At 36.8% G+C, this 23894-nt stretch overlaps 1 protein-coding gene across 6 annotated transcripts in view; it reads right to left on the bottom strand.

Annotated features, from left to right (window-relative positions):
• The window catches only part of RXFP1 (relaxin/insulin-like family peptide receptor 1), a 139919-nt gene that overhangs the window by 33049 nt on the left and 82976 nt on the right, over positions 1-23894 (bottom strand). For all 6 annotated transcript variants that reach the window (XM_011970515.1, XM_011970510.1, XM_011970512.1 and 3 more), the window contains 6 exons: positions 20996-21101; positions 15227-15298; positions 12337-12408; positions 7735-7806; positions 7574-7645; positions 2754-2828 (listed from right to left, as the gene is read on the bottom strand). In XM_011970515.1, coding sequence (XP_011825905.1) covers positions 2754-2828; positions 7574-7645; positions 7735-7806; positions 12337-12408; positions 15227-15298; positions 20996-20997 — 365 coding nt within the window. In that variant the 5' untranslated portion in view covers positions 20998-21101. The remainder of the gene's footprint in view (positions 1-2753; positions 2829-7573; positions 7646-7734; positions 7807-12336; positions 12409-15226; positions 15299-20995; positions 21102-23894) is intronic.

Raw genomic sequence — 23894 nt, 5'->3', positions numbered from 1 at the left:
CTCATAAGAGCATTTCCTGCCATGACCCAAGTGGGCACTACCCACTGCTTTGATCCGTGCAAGATCCTGGGCTGGAGTGGGTTTTTTTTTGTTGGTACCCTGGGGCAGAATGCTCTAGTTTCTATTCCTCCTATGGAAGTAAGGGATATTTGCCTGGTCCCTGGGTGCAGGAGGATTTTCTGTCCCACTCCCAAAGGCTTAATGCTTTTGTTCCCTGAGAGGGGTGAGTTTAGAGAAGAAGGTAGAGTTTTGTGTCTGTGTGCTACCAATAAGGGCTCTGTCTGGTTTCCTTACCTACTCCTAGTTTTTCTTCTGATTGGTGGAGCTGAGTGAAAAAGAGCCTATTGAAGATAGCTACATCTTACCCTTGCATATGGGGTTCCCAGTTCTTCTAAAGCACTATAGTAGCCCACTCTTAACCTTACAAGTTCATTAAAGTTTTAGCAGCTTTCTTTGTACCTGGTTTCACGCCAGCCAACTCTTCATCCTGTGCTCTGCCAAAGGAGAAATAGTATGTATGTCCCACATCTCCTTGTTGTTTCTTAGAATTCCATTTATTTGGCTACCTTATGACTGTAGCCTACTGATGGGCTCCAGAAAATTATGAGTTTGTAGATTATAAAGCTCTTTCTTATTGGTAGAGAGGAAGCATTGTTGTCTCGTGGCTTTCTATATCTTAATCACAATATTATAGGAATGGAATTATAATATATGTAGTCTTCTGTGACTTTTTCTTGAATAATTCATATGTTCTTGAAATTGAGTCATGTTGATTGAAGTACTGATAGTCCATTTTCACTGCTGTGTGTATGCGTGTGTGTGTGTGATCACATTTCATTTTTTCATTCTTTTCCATGTCTTCTAGTACTTTGCACTATTACGTATTTTCATCATCTTCTGTATTTTCAAGCTTTTCATATTGACTTCTTTGGCTAATAAATAAACTTGCTTAATTTCATCTCAAAAGAAAAGTTTACTTTATTTCTTGACTTTTAGTTCACCTTTGGCTATTGCCATATCTGTCCTTATGCTTACTTATTACTTACATTTCTTTCTTTTTGAATTTTACAACTTTTATTGTGACATTTACAGTTTTTCATTGCTTTGCAAGAACTAATAGAGGTTTCAGTTTATTGTCTTGCAAATATCTTACAAGCATAATTTCCTGGGCTGTCATCTGTCTCTTTATTTTGTGTGTATTTTTCCCCTACATCACAGTTTAAATGATGTTTGGCCAACAAATCTGTCAGATTTTCTAGTTCATGCTCTGCTAAATGAAAGTTCATGCACGGTAAGTATGCTGTGATCAGTTATAAAAAGGTGAATAATTATAAAGAAAAGTATTATTAGTAGTAGAATTAAAATCAGGATAATATTCACTATCAGGAATTCATATGGAATAAGTTGTTCTGGATAGCTAGAATTTACATATGAAAACTTTAGTAACAAAATTTTTAATTTTATTTTTTAATTTTAATTTTTCTAGTAATAAATCTTAATCATATTGATGTTTATCTGAGGTATAGTGTATATTTTCTTGCCTTTTTATAAACAAAGGCAAGGTTTATTATTGCCTGTACATAATACATAATACATAATACACACAGTTGCTTCTGGTCTAAATGCACACATTTTAATTGCTAATTACGTAAGTATTGTTCAATTGTGCTTAATTACTAAGTTGGGATTACTGAGGCTGTAATAGATGCTAATGTATTCATTTGAACCAAAATTCAATTTTAATGAAGGATATTGAACTTAATTTGCCCTTTAATTTATGGCTTAGCTTGTTTTCAATGTATAGTAGAGCATTGTTCTGTCATACCAAAATGCCTACTGGACTTAGTAACTTTTCAGGATGTTTGTTTTTTTCTGAGAGGTTGCAAATTAGTACAGTTTGAATTACTGTCATTGCTTTTTATAGCACTTCTCACTTACGCTTTTTTATCAAGTTGGTAGTTGTTACCTCTGACTACAATCAATGCTTCTGACTCTAATTTTTCCTCTTCCTTTTAGTTTGACATTTGTAATCTGGTATGAGCTTAGAAATCAAACAACCAACTTGTGAGAATTTCTTGTAAAATAAGAGACAGAGGGAGTTTTTATATGATACAGCATATGGCAGTTTGTCGACTGAACTTGTTAATAGTTATTTTGATTATTTCTTTCTTTTATTTTTTACTTGTATTCTAAATAGACAAATTTACTGGATGATTGAGTTTGGAATGGTGGAGTGATACTTATCACTACAAGCAAAGCTACTGTGTAAATATTCCATGGAACATATTTTACCATGATAAGTTGTTAAAAAAATTGCTAAATATCATATTCTTATTATTCAGAATTCTAGAGTGAAATTAAAATGACTTAGTCTTTCTGTACCAAATTAGAAGGTGAGTATATCAGCAGGGAAAGGCGAAGATGTTATATAGATGCCAGGACATTCCTTCTGTCTTTCTTCTTCCTGGCTCCAGTGTGTGTGTGTGTGTGTGTGTGTGTGTATATATATATATATATATATATTTTATTTTATTTTTTTGAGGTGTTTTATTTTGCTGAGAGTTTAGAGGCTTTAGTTTAGATAATGTAGATGTTTAACATAAAAATCATGTTAAAACAGTTTGAAGAAATGTGATATGATGTTAAAAACCTTATCATTTTAAAGAAAACCTAAAACAATCTGATACCTGGAATGAATTAGGTAAAAACAGAAAATTTAATTGAGTTCTTTGAAAAAAGACACAATTGCTTACAGCCAATGTAGTCTCGGCATGTGTTGACAGAGAGGTTTGTCAGGTAAACGGGTGAGGACATTATTCATCAGGACTCTGAAAAGGGAAAAGACAAGTCACATTTTTCTGGTTCTCTTCTCATCTTGGGTCAAACATGGTATTATTGTTATTATTATGAAATTACACACATCCACTAAATTAGTTTTTTCCTTCTAATTTTTTTTTTTTTTTTTTTGAGATGCGGTCTGGCTCTGTCACCCAGGCTGAAGTGGTGTGGCACGATCTTGGCTCATAGAAACCTCTGCCTCCCAGGTTCAAGTAATTCTCCTGCCTCAGCCTCCCGAGTAGCTGGGATTACAGACATGTGCGACCATACCCGGCTAATTTTTGTATTTTAAGTAGAGGTGGGGTTTCACCATGTTAGCCAGGCTGATCTCGAACTCTCGACGTTAAATGATCCACCCACCTTGGCCTCCTAAAGGGCTAGGATTACAGGCATGAGCCACCATGCCCAGCCTTCCCTCTATTTTTTTCTCTGCAAGTCTTATTATATTAAAATACTTGATAGTAATAAAATTTTGACAAATATAAGCTATTATATAGAGGAAAGCAGTAATGCTAGTGACTGAAAAAAAAAAAAAAAAAGCCTAAACCCTTCAACAACGAATGGTGGAAAGGAGATGATTTAAAGGAAATTTTTTTCTTTACCAAGATTAATGTAGACACACCTTGTTTTATTTTTATTTATTTAGTTATTTATTTCATTTGAGACAGAGTCTTGCTCTGTGGCCCAGGCTGGAGTGCAGTGGTACGAGCTTGGCTCACTGCAACCTCCGCTTCCCAGGTTCAAGCAATTGTCCTGCCTCAGCCTCCTGAGTAGCTGGGATTACAGATGCCCACCACCATGCCCGGCTTTTTTTTTTTGTATTTTTAGTGGAGATGGGGTTTTACCATGTTGACCAGGCTAGTCTTGAACTCCTGACCTCAGGTGATCTGTCCACCTCGGCCTCCCAAAGTGCTGGGATTACAGGTGTGAGCCACTCCACCTGGCGGACCTTGTTTTATTGTGTTTTGCTTTATTGTACTTTGCAGATACTGCGTTTTTTAAAATTGAAGGTTGTGGCAACCTTGCATTGAGCAAGTCTATGAAAGCCATTTCTCCAACAGCATGTGCCCACTTAGTGTGTCCGTGTCACAGTTTGGTAATTCTCAGAATATTTCAACTTTTTTCCCTTTTTCGAATCAGGGTCTTGCCTTGTTGTCCTGGCTGAAGTGCAGTGGTGTGACCATGGTGCACTGCAGCCTCAAACTCCTGGGCGCAGGTGATTCTCCTGTCTCAGCCCCCTGAGTAGCTGGGACTACAGGCATGTGTCACCACGCTCTGCTAACTAAAAACAATTTTTTTTTTTTTCCCATAGAGGCGGGGTCTTGCTATATTGCCCAGGCTGGTCTCAAACTCTTGGCCACAAGTTATCCTCTCTCCTTGACCTCCCAAGGCATGAGATTACAGACGTGAGCCACCCTGCCCAGCCATCAAATTTTTTATTATTGTATTGTTTGTGGTGATCTGTGATCAGTGATCTTTGATGTTACTATCGTAGTAGTTTCGTGGTGTCACAAACCATGCCCATATAAGACAGCAATCTTTTTTTTTTTTTTTTTTGAGACAAAGTTTCACTCTTGCTGCCCAGGCTGGAGTGCAATGGTGCAATCTCGGCTCACTGAAACCTCCACCTCCCAGGTTCAAGAGATTCTCCTGCCTCAGCCTCCCGAGTAGCTGGGGTTACAGGCATGTGCCACCACACCTGGCTAATTTTGTATTTTTAGTAGAGATGGGGTTTCACCATGTTGGTCAGGCTGGTCTCAAACTCCTGACCTCAGACGATCTGCCTGCCTTGGCCTCCCAGATTTCTAGGATTACAGGCCTGAGCCACCGCACCCAGCCAAGACAGCAATCTTAGTCCATAAATGTTGTGTGTGTTCTGACCACTCCACCAACCAGACATTCCCCCATCTCTCTCTCCTCAGGCCTTGTTATTCCCTGAAACACAACAATATTGAAATTATGCCAATTAATGACCTTGCAATGGCTTCTAAGTGTTCAAATGAAAGGAAGAGTCCCACAAGAATTATGGGCCCTCAAGAATTATGCTAAATCTACTCTGCCTGTGCTCTGCAATGGAACAACAAAATCTGAATGACAGCACATCTGTTTACAGCATGGTTAACCAAATACTTTAAGCCCACTCTTGAGACCTACTGCTCAGAAAAAAAAAAAAAAAGATTTCCTTTCAAGATATACTGCTCATATACCTTCTCACCTTAAATCAAAAGGTAGAAATGATTAAGCATAGTAAGGAAGGCATTTCGAAAGCTGAGATAAGTCAAAAAACCAGGCCTCATGCACCAATTAGCCAAATTGTGAATGCAAGGGAAAATTCTTGAAGGAAATTTAAAGTGCTACTCCAATGAACACACAAATGATAGGAAAGTAAGACAGCCTTATTGCTGATGGAAAAAGTTTTAGTGGTCTGGATAAAAGATCAAACCAGCCACAACATTCCTTTAAGCCAAAGCCTAATCCAGAGCAAAGCCTAACTCTACTTCATTCTATGAAGGATAAGAGAGGTGAGGGAGCTCCAGAAAAAAAGTTTAAAGCTAGCAGATGTTCATTCATGAGGAAAGGAAAGAAGCTATCTCTATAACAGAACATTGCAAGGTGAAGCACGAAGTACTAATGGAGAAGCTGCAAGTTATCCAGAAGATCTAGCTAAGATCATTGATGAAGGTGGTTCCACTAAACAACAAATTTTCAAAGTAGATGAAACAACCTTCTATTGAAAGAAGATACCATACAAGACTTTCATAGCTAGAGAGGAGAAGTCAATGCCTGGCTTCAAAGCTTCAAAGGACAAGCTGACTCACTTGTTAGAGGCCAATGGAGCTGGTGACTTTAAGTGAAAGTTGATGCTCATTTACTACTCCAAAAATCCTAGGGCCCTCAAGAATTACGCTCAGTCTACTCTTCCTGTGCTCCACCAATGGTACAACAAAGCCTGGATGACAGCACATCTGTTTACAGCATGGTTTACTAAATACTTTAAGCCCACTCTTGGGGCCTCAGAAAAAAAAGATTTCCTTTGAAGATGCACTGCTCATTGACAATGTACCTGGTCACCCAAGAGCTCCAATGGAGAGCTACAAGGAGGTTCATATTGTTTTCATGCACGCTAACATGACATCCATTCTACAGTCCATGGATCAAAAACTAATTTTAAATTTCAAGTCTTATTATTTAAGATGTCCATTTGGTAAGGCTATAGATGCCATAGATAGTGATTCCTCTGATGGATTTGGGCAAAGTCAATTAAAAACCTTCTAGAAAGCATTCATCATTCTAGATGCCATTAAGAACATTTGTGATTCATGAAAGTAAGGTCAAAATATTCACATTAACAAGAGTTTGGAAGAAGTTGACTCTAACCCTCATGGGTGACTTTGAAGGGTTCAAGACTTCAGTGGAAGAAGTAACTGTAGATGTGGTGGAAATAGCAAGAAAGCTAGACTTAGAAGTGGAGCCTGAAGATGTGACTGAATTGCTGCAATCTCATGATAAAACTTGAATGGATAAGGAGTTGCTTCTTATGGATGAACAAAGAAAGTGGCTTCTTGAGATGGAATCTACTCCTGGGAAAGATGTTGCAAACACTGTTGGAATGACAACAAAGTATTTAGAATATTATATAAACTTATTTGATAAAGCAATGACAGGATTTGAGAGTATTGACTTAAATTTTGAAAGAAGTTCTCTTGTGGGTAAAATGCTAGCAAATAGCATTTCATACCACAGAGAAATCTTTCATGAAATTAAGAGTCAATCAATGTAGCAAACTTCACTGTTATCTTATTTTAAGAAATTGCTACAGCCACCCCAGCCTTCATCAACCACGACTGTGGTTAGTCAGCAGCTGTCAACATTGACATGAGATCTTTCACCAGCAAAAAGATTACAACTCGCTGAAAACTCAGATGACTGTTAGCACTTTTTAGCAACAAAGAATTTTAAAATTAAGGTATGCACATTTTTAGACATAATGTTATTGCACACTTAATTGACTACAGTATAGTGTAAACATAACTTTATTATGTGCACTGGGAAACCAAAAAAATTTGTGTGAATTGCTTTATTGTGACAAGGCAATACTGCTTTATTGCTTTATTACAGTGGTCTGGAACCACACCCACAACATCATTGAGGTCTGCCTGTATAGAGCAGTAACGATGTACTTAAAAATATTGTGATAAAGGCTGGGCGCGGTGGCTCAGCACTTTGGGAGGCTGAGGGAGGTGGATCATGAGGTCAGGAGTTCAAGACCAGCCTGGCCAACATGGTAAAACCCTGTCTCTACTTAAAATATAAAAATTAGTTGGGCGTGGTGGCACACACCTGTAATCCCAGCTACTTGGGAGGCTGAGCCAGGAGAATGACTTGAACCCGGGAGGCGGGGGTTGTGGTGAGCCGAGGTCATGCCACTGTACTCCAGCCTGGGTGACAGAGCAAGACTCCATGTCAACAACAACAACAAAAAGAATATTGTGATAAAATATGAGAGTGAGAATATATTCAGTTTTTATGGGCTAATATTCTAAAAGACAGAAAATCTTTTAAAATTGTTGGAACTATAAATAGCTTTATAGAATATGATTAAGAAAAGCTTTTTCATTGAAAAGACCTCTTTGGGGTTTTAACAATTCCAAATTTAATCGTATTAAATTTAAGCATTAATTTTTATTCACGTCTTTGCTTTTGATTGAAATATTTGCTTTAGTTTAGTACTTACAAGAGAATAAGAGAATTTAGTCCATAAAACGTTGGTGGGGAAATTCGACTGAGGTGATTATCTTCAATTATCCTGCCAGCCAGAAGAAAAAAATTAATTCATTTATATATCTCTTGAACCTATAAATTACTGCTATAAAATGCCACATAAATTAAACATACAGCCATTCTAGTCTGTGAAGATCTTCAAAAACACCCGGCTTCAGGAAGGTTATTCTGTTATGACTAAGATACCTGGAAGAGGAGAAATGACTACAATAAATTTGTATCTTTTTGATGTCTTACAATAAGAAAAGTAAAAACAATAATCACCCATCTTAAATTTTTTTAATATAGCATTCTCATCATGCCACTTCCCTGCCTTTGAATCTCTGAGAATTGCTATCACTTACCTTATCATATCTAGTTTTAAATTTCCCCATAATTAATTAATCAATCTATTCATTCATCTATTCATGTATTCATTAATCTACTTGGAATACTTACCCCATGGCACTGTGCTAAGCATGCCATCCCTTTCTTTAAGGGGCTTTGAGTCTGGAGAAGCCACAGCATGTGAACAGATTACTTTGTAATGTCAAGGAAAGCAGAGGGAAGTGTATAATGCATGGTTGCTCTGCCATTGCAGGGGAGAAAGCAGCCAGCTTTGTTAGGGGTAGGGACTGCAGAGTGTGGAGGAATGAGGAGACAAGAGAAGGCTTTACTAAACAGAGGCACAATTGAGAAGAGTCTTGGATGAAGACATGCAATTCACAAAGCAAAGAATGGGCAGGAGCTATTCTAGTCAGAGGAAATAGCTTATACAAAAGCAAGAGGTATGCGAGACTGACAAGTTAAGAAATCACCAGGTAATTCACTGGGGCCTTACCATGAAAGGGCTATGAGGAGAGACAGGAGATAAACCTAGGAGGCAGGCGAGGGCCTGTTCTGGTCAAAAGGGTATTGCATCCCTTGCTAAAGAGTTTGACTCTGCCTCACCCATCTTTACATCCCACTCCTCTGCGAAGTGAAATAACTCTGTTCTATTGTGTTGGTCTCCTCTTCTTGTCACGTTCACTCATGTCTCAGTCTCTCTCATGTGGCAATTCACTGCACTAAATCTGCTATTGAACAGTTTGATTCCTGACTCCTCTACTTATTAACAGTGACCTTGAGCAAGCAATGAATTCCTGTAAGCCTCAGCTTCCCCAACTCTAAAATGGGGATAATATCAGGATCTCCTTCCTGTGGTTTAATGTTTGAGGCAATGCATGCCATAAATATTCAGTACACATTATATTTTATAGCAGTGTCTGTGCTCACGCCTCTTACTCCAGTTTCTTCCCTCTTTCCTTTTTCTTTCTGCTTATGATTCACATGCAAGTAAGAATTCAAGTTTCACTTCCACTAACACAGGATTCACACGGATTTCTTTCTCTTCTTCAGTCTTTCATATCTTGAATAAACATCCTGTAGAATTTCTCCTGCCAGGAATCTGTTCTCTCTTGCTGGGTTTGACTTTTGCTTAGGGCTAGTGAGCAATGGCACCCCACGATAGAGCCTCTTCCTTCCCTCCTTTGCAAACCTGGAGCCCAGGTGGGCACAGTAAGGGGTAAGAAATGACTTACAACCTCAGGGGGTTCTCTTATACAAAAAGCCTCCAGGTAAAAGGCATTTGATCCACTATTGCTCCCTGTGCTCACCTGTTTTGCCCAGTCCTCTTCATTTTTTCAGAGCCATCCTTTACTGCTCTGGACCTGAGATAATCACTCCTTTCAGTGAACCATAATAGCAGTTTTGGTTTCAGCAACACAGGTTTGGAACTTAAGTACTTTTAAAAAATGGTTCTCTAATGTTGTATATAAGTTGGCATTGTTTTCCCATTTCAGATCATAAGCTTCTAGAGAACAGGAGTCCTGCCTCTCCCCAGTGATGGCTCAGTGCTCTACCTGAAACACTAAGGTATAACTACTTAAAGGGAGCAAGCCTGAGTTATCCTTCTATGCCCTCATGGTGTCTACCTAAAATATTTGCACTCTATGAGGGTTAATGAATACTTACGAATCTAATGATTATTTAGATCCATGAATCATCAGGTATCTAATGATTATTATTATCATTTTTTGAGATGGAGTCTCCCTCTGATGCCCAGGCTGGAGTGCAGTGGCACAATCTTGGATCACTGCAACCTCTGTCCCTGAGGTTCAAGCGATCCTCTTGCCTCAGCCTCCTGAGTAGCTGGGACTACAGGCATGTGCCATCATGCCTGGTTAATTTTTTGTGTTTTTAGTAGAGACGGGGTTTCACTGTGTTAGCCAGGATGGTCTCCATCTCCTGACCTCGTGATCCTTCAGCCTCAGCCTCCCAAAGTGCTGGGACTAATGATTATTTAACTAGAAATATGTGGCATCTTTAACACTCAACAATATTCCAGCACTATAGAAAAGCTATGAAAAGAGATGGAGAACACTTTTAAGTTTGCTCTCCAGTTATGTACTGCCTTTCAAGAGCTTCCTCTACATCCACTGAACATTAAACCAAACAGATGTTTAGTAAATTTTCAAAGATATATGGAAAGAAGACAGTCAGGAGTCTGACGAGAGTGCATCCAATATTGACGTTGGGTACTTTGCTAAGACATAAAAGAGCAGGGATGGGGTAGAGGGGGAGAGGACATGGCTAAAGTGGTTACTGTTAAGGCTTTGAGTCTCCTGCATTCTTCTTCCATTTTGCTAGTAAATTACTAGATGCTCTTCTTGACTCAATCCCAAACTCTGATACCACAAGCTAAAAATCTGACTGGAATGGGTTTCCTGCGTTAGGATAGAGAACAGGATAGATAGAAAATAAGGGGACATAAATGGAAATACAGGGAGTTATGTATTCATGTGATTTTTGGTTATATTTCTTTCCAGTTACTTCTAGAATGCTGCATGGCAGAACTCAATAAAATGGAGCTTTGAGAAAGCCTGTTTTTTTTTTTTTTTTTTTTTTTAAAAAAAGCACAGTGAGATACCACTTCACACTCATTAGGATAGTTATTGTCAAAACAAACAAATGAAACAAGAACACAAATGTTGGTGAGGATGTGGAGAAATTGGAATTCCTGTGCATCACTAGTTGGAAAGTAAAATGGTACAGCTGCTGTGGAAAACGGTATGGTAGTCCCTTAAAAAATCAAAATCAAATCAAATGGCAGTCCCTCAAAAATCAAAGAATTACCATCTGGCTTAGCAATTCCACTTCTGGGTATATACCAGAACCAGATATTTGTATTTCTGTGTTGATGGCAACATTATTCACAACAGCCAAAAGGTGGAAACAACGCAAATGTCCACTGCCAGATAAACAGTTAAACAAAATGTGGTATATAAATACAATGGACTATTATTCAGCCCTAAAAAAGGAAATTCTGACACATGCTACAACATGTGAACATTAAAGACATTGTGCTAAGTGAAATAAGCCAGACACAAAAAACTGCATATTTTATGATTCTCCTTCTATGAGGTACTTAAAGTAGCCAATTAATAAATACAGAAAGTAGAATGATGGTTGCCAGGGGCTGGGGAGAGGGGGAAATGGGGAGAGACAGATATGAGGAATTATTATTCAACAAATACAGAGTTTCAGTTGGGGAAGATGAAAAAGTTTTAGAGGTGGATGATGATGATGGTTCCATAACAATGTGAATGTACTTAATGCCACTGAATTGTCTACTTAAAAATAGTTAAATGGTGAATTTTAGATTACGTATATTTTACCACAAAAAGCTTTATTTCTTTAACCTTACAGTATTTCATGTATTTGTAAAAGTGGGATTAGTGAAAAAAGAATAATTGATTAACTAGAGAAGTCTTTGAGTTTTTTCTTCTTTATCACAAATATCATCATCAGGCCTTTTTTTTTTTTTTTTTTTTTCCCCTTAGATACAGGGTCTTGCTCTATGGCTCACACTGGATGCTGGAGTGCAGTAGTACAATCCAGCAATCAAGGGATTTCGCAGCTTAGCCTCCCAAAGTGCTGGGATTGTAGGCATGAGCCACCCTGCTTGGCTGCATCAGGCTTTTACTTTGTCTAAGTTCATTCAGTCATCACTCCTGTCACCAGGGCAAATGTACACTGAATTCTTAGTATGTGTCAGGCACAGTGTGCCTAACGCTTCCCATGGATTTTCTTGTTTCCTACAACATCCCAGAGGTAGGAACTATTATAATTTGTATTTTATAGTAGAGGCAACTTATGCTTAGAAAGGAATATAAATTGGCTGGGCATGGTGGCCTACGCCTGTAATCCCAGCACTTCGGGAGGCTCAGGCCGGTGGATCATGAGGTCAGGAGTTCAAGACCAGCCTGGACAAGATGGTGAAACCCCAGGCGTGGTGGCGGGCGCCTGTAATCCCAGCCACTCGGGAGGCGGAGGCAGATAATTGCTTGAACTCGGGAGGCAGAGGCTGCAGCGAGCTGAGATTGAGTGACTGCACTCCAGTCTGGGTGACAGAGAGACACTCTGTCTCAAAAAAAAAAAAAAAAAAAAGAAAGAAAGAAAAAAAAGGAATATAAATTGCTCAAGGTCACACACTTAGTAAGTAAGGCAATCAGGACTCAGACTGAAGCCTGTCTAACTCACAATCCCACACTCTTAGCTATGGTGCTCTACTGCGCCTTTAGCATTCCTTGCATGGATCCTTGGGACTGTCATGGACAGGGAGGCTAGTTTGGATTGGAATAGTCTAGGCTGTCAGACTACCGTGGAATGGGCAGATGAATTCGCACTGGTACTTACAGTTTAGTAAGGCTATTCAGTCCTCTGAAAGCATAGATGGAGATGGATGTAATCTTATTGTTTTGCAAGTACCTGTGAAAATGATTATTAAAAAGAAAAAAAAATGAAAGCAGAGTTTCACTTTTGCAAGACAAAAAGAATTCTGTGGATGGATGATGGTGATGGTAGGTAGTGTAGCAATATGAACGTGCTTAATGCCTCTGAAGGTAGACTTAAAAATGGTTAAGATGCTACATTTTATGTTATGTATATTTGACGACAATTAAACATTTTAAAAATTGAAAAAGGTAAACGTTACAAAATAATTTAGTGAAGCCAGATATCATGTCACTTCATGTTTCTATTAAATTTATGTACAATTAGGCTGGCTTGTATTTCAAAATTCTAGTTGTAAAGGTGAATGAATAACAGCCAAAGCTTACTATTTGAATTTTCTAGAAATAAAATGTTAACACATAGTAAAGCCCCCATGAATCAGAAGTCTAGAAGCAGATTTTTAATACAGGCCTTGTTATAATTCTTTAAGCTTGTTAAGTGCTCAAGACAGTGCTAGCCAACCTAAAAGTGTATGATGTTTTTTAATGTCCCAAACCATATTCTATGTTAATCACAAATCTGTCACCCAAGTCAATTTTGATCTCATTAGTTTGATAACAAAACCTTCTTCCAAAAACTGTTTGGGGGAAATTTACGAGGAGTAAAAGTGGCAAAAGATGAACACATAAATAAAAATAATCAGGACTAGAAGAATATAAATTAGATTGGAAGGTCAAGACAAGAATGCAGGCTTACACAGTTAACTAAAGTAATACTGAAAATACGACCTTGAGTTAACTGGAGGTCAAAGGAAATGGGTACCAGAGTACACACTATTGCATCACTGCACACACACAAAGGTTTGCACTTCCACGTGTACTTGCCCCAGACTATGGGAATGATAAAGTAAGGACTTCAAGGCTGCCTTCTTGTTCTGAGTGCAGGTCACCACTGTTCTTTAGAGTGTCCTGAAAGTTTGTATGTAATTTGTTATAACTTTTAGAAGCAACAAGAAAGAAATCAATATGAGCGAACATTCAGTTAATTAGAAATTTTGCCTGAAAAGTACCCTATTTCTCCAACATGCAAGAACATCTAACTTTGATTGTGAAATGTTATAAAATTTATTACGGGCTGGGTGAAGTGGGTTATGCCCATAATCCCAGAGCTTTGGGAGGCCAAGGCAGGAGGATCATTTGAAACCAGGAGTTTGAGAATAGCCAGGCAGGGCAACATAGTGAGATCCTATCTCTAAAAAAAAAAAAAAAAAAAGCCAGGTGTGGTGGCACATGCCTGCAGTCTTAGCTACCTAGGAGTCTGAGGTGGGAGGATCACTTGAGCCCAGGAGTTTGAGGTTGCAGTGAACTATGATCGTACCACTGCACTCCAGCCTGAATGACAGAGTGACACACTCTCTCTTAAAAAATAATTATTATGCAACTGAACCTGATATGCTGTGGGCTCAATCATGTAGTAGGTAATGAATGGTTCTCATTTATCACGTATTTGTTTGTTTATTTCTAGTGCTATAATGATCTACTAAGGAATAGACTGCATTGCCTGGAGGTCTAAAGGTATAGACTTTAATAACCAGTTAGAAATTTTTAAATAATTAGGCTATTTTGACAATTTTGTTATATGGAACAAATTGGTCATTCAGGAATTAATTCATCCACATTAGTATGGTGGTTAGTTCAAAAAAGAGAATTAATTCAATGTTTGTTGTGCAAAAATGCTAAGCCACTGAATTATATAAATCTGAATTTTGATATTTAGATTCATAGTCTAGCTCCTTTAAATCAAGTGGACATAAGGTGATGCTACAGAAAAATTCTTCAGTCTCCAGAAATCAGAAAATAGCATAAGCCAGTGTACTCTTGAAGTTTTGTCAGGTCTAATTGTGATAAGTTCTCTTTTGACTGATAAATGTTCAGAATGAAATTTTGAAAAGTCAGTTTTCAAATATGAAATAGATATTTCTGCAGACTATCTGGGATTTTAGAATATTTCACTGAAGGAAGTGGGTTAACTTTTCTTCTGATTCCACTCAATTTTCATCTGTTATCTTTACAAATGTGCAAATATATATTAATTTATCAGGTTTCCCTATTGGAAAACCAAAACAAGAACCAATCTCTATTGGTATAAAAATGAAACAATGAATCCTGAGATATTTCTTAGTGTGATTTAGGTACAGAGTATCTAAATCCAATAATTCACCATAGGACAACATAATTAAGTCACAAAGTTGACCTAAATAACAGGTAAACATCACATGGGCTAGTGTGGATTTTGAGAGTTCTGAAGGGAAGCTAACATGTCAGATGCTACTCAAGGCCAAAATAAAACCCAACTCACAAGGCAGATGTGAAAATGGAATCAAGTCTCCAAGACATGCTCAGAGGTTTCAACCCACAGTGACTTGCTATTTTAGGTAGAGAATGAATTTGAAAACATATGGAAGAAAAGTCTTCACTTTCTTGATGGTAGATCTGGCAAAAGATCATTACATTCTTCTCTAAAATGAGCGCTGAGGTGTTCCATGCCAGAATAATGCAGAGATAAAGGCTTCTAAGTATCTCCATTTTGGGGGAGTGTGGTAGGAGGATTCACGGCACACATGTTCCAGTTCCTTTGGAAACAGGTGTTTGAAATTTTTCTAGAATGGTTTCTAAAATTACTCAGAAAAAAAAAAAATGCTACCTGGAAGTCTTCAGTTAACAGCTAAATATTTCCCTGAATAGGGATTAGACATAAGCCATGGAATAGTGTTGGTGTTCACAGAAGCGGGAAGAAACAGATATGCCCAAATATGCTAGTTAATTTTAATACCAGGAATTAAATATTTTCTTACAGCTTCTGAAGATCATGATAATTCTTGAAGCAATCAGGAGGAAGCTTTCTTATTAAGTTCCACTGAAGTGACCTGAAATAAATGTAAATTTTGGTTCTTAAAGTTGTTTTTTCTTTACTTTTAAATTACAACAATAGGGATAATTATAAACTATTTACTTTAGTACTAGCTTTCAGGGAACATTTTGCTTCATGATTATCTCTCTCATATTTATCATATCACTTGAACAAGGTCTAGCTGTTAGTTTTGCACTATTAAAGCTATTCATATTTTCTTAAATTTTGATTATGACTGAAATTCTGACAAAAATGTTAAAGAAAAGAATTGAAAAAATTGATTTTCAGTTATGTTTTTCTTTCCTATTTGTATTTAATAAACATTAGAAGGCATCTCAGTTTCTGAGTGACAATAAAAAGAGTGTTTTCGGTTTAAAAAACACTTTCCAGAAATTAAATATTGTATTTCTCAATATTTCATTGCTCACATTCCACCATCTTAAAATTAGTAATGAAGGAAAACATCAATTGGTACCTATAACTGGATCATCTTTATTCAGTAAGTGATTCCATTTCAACTTCTAAGAAGTTGTAAAGAAAGATTTTCTTTTGTATCACAATTTAATAAGCAGTTTGACACAGACCAGATCCGTGTAATTGTGGTTGTACTGGAAAGGTCCCAAGCCCTTAAGTTTTTGTTTTAGAACAGCAATGTAATGTAGAAAAAGCAAAATAAATGAAACAATAAAAAATCAAAAACCAGTGTAGCTGGGGTTCCTGGCATGAATCACACACAACTTTTCCAAGTCAGTTTCTTTAACTGTGAAACGAGGGATTTGGATTAGATGGTATCTAATAATATATTATTAGTACTATCATTATATAGTACCATGCAGCAGATACTAATAAGTATCTGCATTGTCTGGAGGTTAACTTAACTCAGGTTAAGACAGTTTTACACAATACGCACTAACAATGTTTAGGTTTTGAAGTGGTGTTGCTTAAACTTGGTGATGAATCCTTCTTAGAAAAAAGTTTCTTGGACTCTTTGGAACACATTTTTGGAATCTAATTTGAGAAACACTGTTCTAGAGTCTAGAAGAACGTGTACTCTCAATGAAGGTGAGAACTGGTTCTTAAAGAAGTAAAAAAAAAAAAAAAAAAAAATTAAAAAAAATCTTACTTTTTAAATGTATAACGCACAGATACACACAAGAACATATATTGTATATCTGTATTATTATTATTACTATTATTATTGAGCTGGAGTCTTGCTCTGTGGCCCAGGCTGGAGTGCAGTGGCACGATCTCGGCTCATTGCAACCTCTGCCTCCCGGGTTCAAGTGATTCTCCTGCCTCAGCCTCCTGAGTAGCTGGGATTACAGGCACAGGCCACCACACCTGGCTAAATTTTTTATTTTCAGTACAGACGGGGTTTCACTATGTTGGTCAGGATGGTCTCGAACCTCGTGATCCACCTGCCTCGGCCTCCAAAAGGGCTGGGATTACAGGCGTGAGCCACTGAGCCTGTAGCACGTCTGTAGTGTACTACAGTATACTGTACTATAATATATATAATATCTGTAGTATTAAAATTTCACAGGAGGGGACAAATAGAAAAAAAAGTCTAAAAAGGCTTCCTGAGGGAAGGGAAACAATAATGAAAGAAAAAAAGTTAAAAATCACTTTTCTAGACTACGCATATCAGACACTTAGTGGCTTTTTAAATAAATAATACCAAAGGCTGGTTAACAAGTAATTCCCTCTTGAAACTACTCTCAGTTGCTGGCCGTCACCAAATATTATTTCCTTGTATATATTAACTAATAGAGGATCTCTTCTCTGCTAATGATTCTGACTTGACTTAGATTCCAAATTCTGCTTTATACCCTGTTTAAATGTTCATATTGTGTCATGATAAATTGTTAAATATTTGGATTTGGCTGGGCACAGTGGATCACACCTATAATTCCAGTACTTTGGGAGAGTGAGGTGTGAGGATCACTTGAGCCCAGGAGTTCAAGACCAGCTTGGCAACACAGTGAGATCCGCCCACCATCTCTACAAACAATTAAAAAAATTAGCTGGGCATGGTGGTGCATGCTGGTAGTCTCAACTACTTGGGAGGCTAAGGCAGGAGGATCACCTGAGCCTCAGAGGTCAAGACTGCCGTGAGCTGTGACTGCACCGCTGCACTCCAGCCTGGGGGACACAGTGAGACCCTGTCTGTTTACAAAAAACAAACAAACAAACAAAATTGAGTTTAAGGATATAGATGAAAGTTTAGTGTGTTCTTAAAAAATGTGTTTCGAGAATCGCTTGAACCTGGGAGGCAGAGGTTGCAGTGAGCCAAGATCGCGCCACTGGGCTCCAGCCTGGGTGACAGAGTGAGACTGTCTTAAAAAAAAAAAAAAAAAAAAAAGTATTCATTCATTCATTGATTATCTCAAAAAAAACATGTCAAATGCCTGCCATTCGCACATGTTGAATACCTGCTTTTAAGAAGTGTATATTGTATTTGGACAAATTATGCTTTATCTATAAATAGAGAATTTTCTTTGAATAATAACTTCAGTCTTACAGCCCAGGGCTAAAGAGGCAACCAACTTCTTTTGTTTTTATTGTATTTATTTATAAATTCATTTCAATAACATTTATTTAGGGATTATTAGACTCTATTAGGAACTTTGGAGGATATATAGGCCATGGCATTTTCCTATTTCAGGTAGATAATAGGACCCGACTCACTATAGTATAAGCAAGAATGTTTAGTATATGTAAAAGAGACACAAGTGAGGTTCTATGAGAGAACCCAAGAGGACGAGGTTAATTGCACTTGAAGGAGGAGAGTTACTATAGAGGAAAGTGAGGCACATTGAAAGACTGCTAAGTAATGTTACTTACAAAGTTGGGTTTTTATTAACAGTGTCTAGGATTTATAGGTTACTTCTTTCTAAATGACATAAAATATTTTGACAAATAACATTCTCTATATTTCACAATATCCTACTGGGATAGAAAGAGGTAGATGCTGTTATTCTCATTGAATAGAACAACCCAAAATACTTTATAACAAATCCTTATATTTAAAAATTTGACATTCCAACTTTGATTGCTCACAGAGTCAAAGAGAGTGTGTGTTTGTGTGTTTGTGTGTGTGGGAGAGAAATGGCCTATTTTAATCATTATTGTCAAAGCTAGCTCTAGTTTTTATAAAGGAAGTTCTTCATATTAGATCATATAGTTCTAGTGATTAAATTCCAGGATCTTAAAGTCAAGTCTCAAATAGTCAAAATTAGTGTTTATCCAGCTAGAAAAAAGTAAAAATAATCATATCTATCTATGTTTGCCCATTTTGTTCATTAGCATTTATGTGAAATTATTAAAAAATCCCAACTTCAATAAACATTACTGGGAGTATTAACTTCTTTGATACTTACACATGGTTCAGTCCTCTTCTGATATTTCCCTATAACAGTTCCAACTCAAAGTCTGGAAAGAACTGACTAATGAAATTTGATACTTACTTTTTAATGTATTTGCTATAAAGCATAGAGTTCTTTTTCTGTATGGAACTGAACAAACAGACTGGGACTAGGTATGAGTCTAAGCCAGTGTTCTGCAGAAGAAAAGTATAAATGGACAACTGGAATCAAGTGGCTCAACCTAAAGCACAAGAGAATGCTATTTTTTGAACAAAAAATAAAATAAAAAAAATTGTAGACATAAACTCCTGAGCTTTATTTGTATATCTCCAAATGCCTGTTGGAGATATCCACTGAGTGACCTGTTAATCTCACATTGGAAAAAACATCTAACATCAGAGTCCCAATCTTCCTCAGTTACTGCCACCAAGTCTCCCCATTCTCTGATCACACCGTTGCTTAGAACGGAAACCTTGGAGTCATCTTTGATTCCTTCTTTCTTGCCTTCTTGCAGACAGTCACTTACAAGGACCTGGTCCCAGTTTTTTGTTTATATCAGGGGTTGAAAGCTGGTAGGTTACCGTTTTCTGCCCACGTCTCTTTATGTATGTATGTGTATATTAGATTATGACACTTTTAAAAATTGAATGGGAATTAATTCAATGATTCACCCTTTGTGTGAGGCATGCCCTCTCTAGTTAGCCGTTGCCTTATTCCCCTCCATTCCTCCAGCTTTCTGTCTATGTTCTTTATTTTACAAATGTTGGTTGAATTGTTAAAGAATGGATTCAAATCTGACTCGTGGGAAAATGAAAAATGAAATTGGCTGCATCAGAATATCCTTTGATTTGGATTTTCTAGTAATTTGATACAGCGGTGGAGAAGGATTCTGATTTTTTTCTCTGAAAACAGAATGCAATTATCATAAATTATTATTTTTTTGTTTGAGACAGGGTCTCACTCTGTCATCCAGGTTGGAGTACAGTGGCTTGATCACAGCTCACTGCAGCCTTGACCTCCCAGGCTCAAGTGATCCTCCTGCCTCAGCCTCCAAGTAGCTGAGACTATATGTGTGGGCCATCATACCTGGCTAATTTTTATTTTTTTGTAGTGATGGACTGTCTCTGTGTTGTCCAGACTATTCATAAATACTTATACCCAGAATTTCCAGTTAGAATTTAAATCAGAGAAGTGTTCCATAGGACCTCAGGTTCTTTTGGGGGATTATTACTTTTTTCTAGCAGGACTAATTGCTATGAGAAAGAGCCACAGTGGGGCAAGAAGAGGATAGAATACTGAAGAGCTCTTCCTTTCCTTAGTTCAAGTGGAAATGTTCCCTCTTTTGGAAAACCCTGCTGATATTTTCAGTTCATATTCCCTGGCTACCACAAATTGGGTAAACTTCCCAGATCTGTGAATTCAAGGGAACCACTATGCACCGGAACTCTGAGTTGTAGCTCTTACCTCATGTATCAAGTATTTCAATTGCTGTATTAGGTGGCCTGGTTTGAAAACGGTAACACTTGTCAATATTCATAAACTCAAGAATTACTCTTATTTTGTCCTCATATACCCAAAAGTGAGAGCCACAAGGCACTAAGGCATCTAGATGAAAAAAGAAACTCAGCGAAAATATTGGATTAAAATAGTTGTCCTCCACTAATTTCTTGTAAAAAAGTTTCAGTCAAATGTGTATGTTTGTGTTGCTGAAGTTTGTTGAATTCAAATTAGTACTAGAAACTAACACTACAGGTACTAGAAATCAACACACCATTTGTGGTGATATTTTTTTTTTACATACGCAAGTTTGAATTCCTTAAGAAAACAACAACATTAACATCTATGACTCATAAAGTGATTCAGAAAAGATTTTAAATATGATGTTTTTGGGGGGGATATCTTATCCAATTTACCTTATTTTCTTTTTTAACTTACACATCAGATTATATTAAAATGTCGGTCCAATAAATTCTAAAAGAATTCTTTCAATAAATGTCAAATGAAAATTCTATGTAATAGGAAAGCTCTATGTAATAGTTTAATTAGAAGCCATTTTTTCTTTAGTAGCACACGCAATTGATGACTTTTTTTGTTTACATAAAATATGGTGATACTCCATACCTCACAGGATTATTATGAGGGGTTAAATAGCTAATATAAAGAATAATTTAAGGTAGAGTCTAGCATTTTATAAATGCAAAATAAATATCAGTAATTATACCTGACCCAGGAAAAATGACATCATCTTGGAATAAAAATACATTATTAATAATGATATGGTCTTAATTATAATACAATTTTACAGGTGCTACCCGGCTGTCAGGATGAAGTCATTCTTTTCTACTTACATTGCAGTCACATTTGAAGAAACTGATGGAACAGCTCGTAAATTGGTTTCATCACAGTCAAGCTCCAGACCTTGGCAAAGACATTGCACTGGCACAGAACCGACCACTGAATCAAGGGGAAGTGGTAAGGCATGATGACATGAGGGGCCAGGAAGAGGAGGGTAATGAAAAGAAAGAAATGAAAAGCTATGAGAAAATCATTTAGTACAAAAGCATATCATGTGTTACCTAGGCAATTTAAGCAATGCTTTAAATTAAGGTTTCAAAGTTTGCTTTTAATTTAACCTTAAAATGATGGTAGAGCATTAACATTTGGAAACACACACTTACCAGCTCATGCATTTTTTAAAAATAGCAGACCGTTCTCCATTCATTGCAAAATGAATGAAATAATCCGCTCTTATACCACTAAGGATTGACATGATAATGTGTGATGAGGCTTAATGTTCATATTACAACTGCCACTTAAAAATAAAGTATTTATTTTAGCCTAATCAAAACCTTTAAAGGAGGAATAAATCACTTTTAACTAGCAAGAACGAGGAGAACTAAAGGCAAATGATAGTGTCAATAGTTTTTTTTGTTTTTTTTTTAAATCAGGAGTTCTTCAAATAAGTTTTTAAAAAAATCTTTTGGCTTAAATGGGGTAAAGGATGAATAAAAGTTTATTTATGGGAGTGACAATTTTTCTTCTTAGGATTCTATTTTCACTGATGTTGGGTGTTGGAAAGAGAGGGAGAATGAGGTGTATGACCTTGGCCATCTTGTGAGGCTATAGTGATAGTGTTAGGATGTGACTAAATACATCTAAAGTCTATTAGAGATTTGCAATGATGTATTCATATAGCTAAACAGAATAATGATATTATTATTTAGGATAATAAATATAGTTTGATTCCTGCTCCGATGGGGAATGGCCAATTCCTGAGAGCAATGAGAAATGTTTCCCCCCTCCACATTGACTTCTGGAGCCCTAACCCATACCGCAGGAGTTACAGACTCCAGTGTCTCCAGCGGTCAGGCAATGTCACTGTAGACTGTGTCCAGATGTCCAAGTGCAACAGCTTCTCCCATCTGTTGCCATATTAGAATAGGAACATGTGTAGCTACGTCTACCAACTTCCTCAAAGAAGCCAGAAATACAATGTTTTATATACGACTATCTATTTAAAAACTGATATTAGCTAACTGAAAACATTTAAAAATATTGGACAAACAAAACTGTCTATGAGAGTTTTCTGCTTGTAGGTTTCCAGTTTCTGACCTTTATGGTGAAACTTGCAGAGAGCAGGCAAGTGTCTCAGTGGCTATGCGGAGACCTCTGTGAATGACTGTTCAAGAGGAGCTTTTTGGCTCAGATATGGGGTGACATGTGTTCTTCCTCTCCTCCCAAATATCTCCAGAGACTTCTTTTCAGGGTTACAAGAGATCAGGACCATAACCTAGATTTAGTGTTTAATATAAACAGAGTATCTGCCAAGAACTTTGAAACAGTTTTATAGTTGCAAGTACCCACTTTGGTCGTGGATGTCTAAAAACTGATGCTGTCTCTTTAAGTTAAAATCATATCTCATGTGAGTCTATGTGTACGCTGTGGGGATGGGATGGAGAAGGTTGGGAAGGAAGATGAAGGTCTGGAGAATGAAGTAGGAAGGGCAGAAATAGAGGGCAGTCAAATTAGCGCTAACCCCAGTGCATTTTTTTCATATAAAGAGACTAAATTAAGATAATCCATGTATATTGATTACAGGGTTATCTGCAATAGGGAAAAATGAAAAAACAACACGTAAATATTCAACAGCCAAGGAATGATTAAGGAAATTAGGTCACTTACAAAATATACTATTACATGGTATATTTTAAAAGATGTTGTGGTAATATGGATACCTGATTATGCTGAAATGCTAATTAAAAATTTGATAAAAATGGTTTGTATAGGAAACTTCAACTATGTTAACAAAAAAGACGAGTAATGCAGTAGCAAGTTAATGCTGGTAGCTTCTGAATGGTCAAATTATGGTTGAGTAAGTAATGCTTTCAAAATCTCTATACTTTTCAAATTCTTTAAACTTAAATTTTTAAAATTATTGGTTCATTATAGGTATTATATTTTCCATGATATTGCTCTTAGAGATGACTTTAATAATGTGAATTCCGCACATTATTTTATCTAGTCAAAAATGACGATAAGCTTTGCTCAGTTTAATTTCCAATCAATTCCTACAATAATCTGCTTCAAATAAGGTGGGACACTAGGAACCTTCACTTCCATTTTAACCGCAAGTTTTACACTACACTTGCCATTCTATTTTTACACTGTTTACAAGTTTAAAAAATATATTTAGTTATTAGCTACACTCACCTCCCACAAATTGTCTTTAAATAACTTTAAATGATATATTTGTTTTTGTTAAGTACTGATGAAAAAAATTACTTCTTTTTTTTAAATACATTTATTACATAGCCTCATTCCTTTTATGTAATTATACTTGTGACAAATGTCTTCCAGGGTGCAGGATCAGGCAAAAATATATTTCTCTTGCTGACTTGTCTGGTTTTTCCCTATTTGTTTGTTTTGCTTTACAAACTATGAGAGTTATGTAAGTCATTATTTTCTCTCTTGGACTTAATGGCTATGAAATTCATAACTATGCTTTGGATGAAGTCACTGAACTTCTCTCAGGAAGGATTTTCTTAATTTTTCTTTGTCATTTGCTTTCCATTCACCACTGAACTTTTGTCTTTTATATCATGTTAATGGTTTAAGGCTTTTAGTAGCTGTATTTTAATTGCTAGTTGCTGAAAATCGTTTTGGGAATAAAGTGAGGTATTAAAAGATTCAATTAAAATTTAAGAACTAGACCGGGTGCGGTGGCTCACACCTGTAATCCCAGCACTT

This window comes from Mandrillus leucophaeus, unplaced genomic scaffold (genome assembly GCF_000951045.1).
Source record: "Mandrillus leucophaeus isolate KB7577 unplaced genomic scaffold, Mleu.le_1.0 Scaffold95, whole genome shotgun sequence".
In the NCBI taxonomy this organism is placed as follows: domain Eukaryota; kingdom Metazoa; phylum Chordata; class Mammalia; order Primates; family Cercopithecidae; genus Mandrillus; species Mandrillus leucophaeus.
Note: the sequence above shows the minus strand (reverse complement) of the source record. Positions and strands in the feature narration are given on the sequence as shown.